We start from the raw sequence: 3,198 nt of genomic DNA, 5'->3' as shown, positions 1-3,198 counted from the left end.
TAGGGAGGGGGGTGTACCTCCTGTCTGGGCGTCGAAGCGCTTGGTTGCTATGGCGTCGATCTCGTCGATGAAGATGATGGCGGGAGCGTTCTCCTTGGCCAGCCTGAAGACATCCCGGACCATGCGGGGCCCTTCACCCAGGTACTTCTGCACAAACTCCGAACCCACGACACGGATAAAGGCAGCTGGGAAAACACGGGGGGTCAGCAACACGGCAACAGGAGGCCCTTCAGCCCCAATCACCAGCCTGTTACACGGCAACAGGAGGCCCTTCAGCCCCAATCACCAGCCTGTTACACGGCAACAGGAGGCCGTTCAGCCCCAATCACCAGCCTGTTACACGGGAACAGGAGGCCGTTCAGCCCCAACCACCAGCCTGTTACACAGGAACAGGAGGCCATTCAGCCCCAATCACCAGCCTGTTACACGGCAACAGGAGGCCGTTCAGCCCCAATCACCAGCCTGTTACACGGCAACAGGAGGCCGTTCAGCCCCAATCACCAGCCTGTTACACGGAAACAGGAGGCCGTTCAGCCCCAATCACCAGCCTGTTACACGGCAACAAGAGGCCGTTCAGCCCCAATCACCAGCCTGTTACACAGGAACAGGAGGCCATTCAGCCCCAATCACCAGCCTGTTACACGGCAACAGGAGGCCGTTCAGCCCCAATCACCAGCCTGTTACAGGGCAACAGGAGGCCGTTCAGCCCCAATCACCAGCCTGTTACAGGGCAACAGTAGGCCGTTCAGCCCCAATCACCAGCCTGTTACACGGCAACAGGAGGCCGTTCAGCCCCAATCACCAGCCTGTTACACAGGAACACGAGGCTGTTCAGCCCCAATCACCAGCCTGTTACACGGCAACAGGAGGCCGTTCAGCCCCTCCCTCTCCTTCAGCCTGTTACACCAGGACAGGAGGCTATTCAGCCCCTCCTCGAGCCAGGATGAAATGGCATTTGCCACCGTTCAGCCCATCTGACCAGCCCTTCTACCTCATCCTGTCATCAAAGGCCTCCCTCCTTGTTATGTACCACCCACCAATCGAGAACCATCTCCGAACTTCCTGACCACACGTCCTGAGCTCACACCCAGACCATTCACACCCCACAACAAACTGGGAGGGACCCAACACTGAACCTCACGTTCTCGAGTCACAGAGACTTACAGCACGGAAACAGACCCTTCCGCCCAACCCGTCCATGCTGACCCAGATATCCCAACCCAATCTAGTCCCACCTGCAGGCACCCGGCCCATATCCCTCCAACCCCTTCCTATCCATGTCCCCATCCAGATGCCTTTTAAATGCTGTCATTGTACCGGCCTCCACCACTTCCTCTGGCAGCTCATTCCATACACGTACCACCCTCTGGGTGAAAAAGTTGCCCCTTAGGCCTCTTTTATATCTTTCCCCTCTCACCCTAAACAGCCTCTCCCTATAGCTCAAATCCTCCAACCCTGGCAACATCCTTGTAAATTTTTTCTGAACCCTTTCAAGTTTCACAACATCTTTCTGATAGGAAGGAGACCAGAATTGCACACAATATTCCAACAGTGGCCTAACCAATGTCCTGTACAGCCGCAACATGACCTCCCAACTCCTGTACTCAATACTCTGACCAATAAAGGAAAGCATACCAAACGCTGCCTTCACTATCCTATCTACCTGCAACTCCACTTTCAAGGAGCTATGAACCTGCACTTCAAGGTCTCTTTGTTCAGCAACACCCCCCAGGACCTCACCATTAAGTGGATAAGTCCTGCCCTGATATGCTTTTCCAAAATGTTACGCCATTGGATACAGGATTCCAGTTAGAGAAACACCCTTTGACCATCATCCTGTTCCTCCTGCCCATTTGGGATCGGATTTACCAAATTTGAATTAAACGATCGCTGTCATGTGTTGTTTTGCGTGCACATGGTTGGTGCCTCAGGCGAGCAGAGCAAAGCCACAGAGAAGGTGCAGGGAGAGATGAGCTTTGGTAGACGAGAGTTCTGTTCAAAACGGCTGCGCACCATGAGGAAGAAGCTGTCCTGAGACCACCTGCTGCTCCTCACGCAGCTCAGGATATTCGGCCCGCCCCTGAGGACCCTCACCGACTTCCCCAGACGCACCACTGTGAGCGTTTACCGGGGGGGCATCACAGCCTGGTCAGCCCAGGGACCGTGAGAGACGACAGAAGGTGGCGTGCACAGGCCAGACCATCACGGGAACCGACCTCCCACTCACAGGCTCTGTCTGCACTCCCTGTTGCCTTGGAAAAGCTGTGAACATCACCAAAGAGCCCTCCCTGCCCGGGTCTAATCTCTTCCGTCAGGCAGAGGACACACACAGGTTCAAGAACAGCGTTTTCCCTGCTGCGATCAGACTGCTGATCGGACCCCTCAGACTTCAGAGCTAACGTGGACCGTGCTTTGTGCAGCTGTAATCCTGTCTGCCTCACTCGGTTGAAGCACCCTGCGATTTTTATGCTCTCATTTGCTTCGCTCTGCCCATACTGCTCGCAAAACAGTACTCTCCACTGCACAGAGGAACCGCGATTATCCAAACACGGGAGGGGATTATTTTGTCCGGATTGCTTGGATAACACAGTTTAGCCAAGAATTGGAACCTTGCAATCTTGCAGGATATTCGGAAATTTGGATAATCAAATGCCAGATAATTGAGGTTTCTCTGTACTCAGGTACACGAGGTGGTAATCATCAAGTAAAATAGCCTGGGATCGCACGGGCTCTTTGATTTGTGACCGGTCTGCCGCGTGAGACAGTGTCGAGAGCATTCCTAAATCCAGGCAGTCGATATCCACAGCGTGACCCTCATCGATACACCACCACATGGAAAAATGCAATCGAATTGATCAGGCACGATCCCCCCCCCCGGTTCTAGAGCCAGGCTGACGGTCCGTGCTGGCCTGAGGGAGACCAGACCGTCCCAGTGTGTGGGGGAGAGGGTAAGGTGGGGCTGGGTGCGGAGTTACCTGTCGTGTGATGGGCGACAGCCTTAGCAAGCATAGTCTTCCCGCAGCCCGGGGGGCCATACATCAGCACCCCGCGTGGAGGGTCAATCCCAATCTGGGGGAAAAACAAAAACAAAACATGTTCAGCACGGGCCTGCCCCAGGACTGACCGTGAGGTGGGTGGGGTCTGAGGGGACCGACCGTGAGGGGGGGTGGGGGTGGGGTGGTCTGAGGGGACCGACCG

The 3,198-nt window shown here is 55.2% G+C and overlaps 1 protein-coding gene across 1 annotated transcript in view; it reads right to left on the bottom strand.

Moving 5' to 3' along the window:
* Window positions 1-6: 6 nt before the first annotated feature.
* Window positions 7-3,198, bottom strand: part of psmc4 (proteasome 26S subunit, ATPase 4) — a gene marked incomplete at both ends in the record, with an annotated part of 5,842 nt that continues 2,650 nt past the window's right edge. Inside the window, 2 exons of the mRNA XM_043684860.1 lie at window positions 7-185; window positions 2,976-3,182. Of these exons, the coding sequence (XP_043540795.1) occupies window positions 7-185; window positions 2,976-3,182 (386 nt within the window). The remainder of the gene's footprint in view (window positions 186-2,975; window positions 3,183-3,198) is intronic.

Source organism: Chiloscyllium plagiosum, unplaced genomic scaffold (genome assembly GCF_004010195.1).
Source record: "Chiloscyllium plagiosum isolate BGI_BamShark_2017 unplaced genomic scaffold, ASM401019v2 scaf_90143, whole genome shotgun sequence".
Lineage (NCBI taxonomy): Eukaryota > Metazoa > Chordata > Chondrichthyes > Orectolobiformes > Hemiscylliidae > Chiloscyllium > Chiloscyllium plagiosum.
This window is presented reverse-complemented; position numbering and strand designations above follow the sequence as displayed.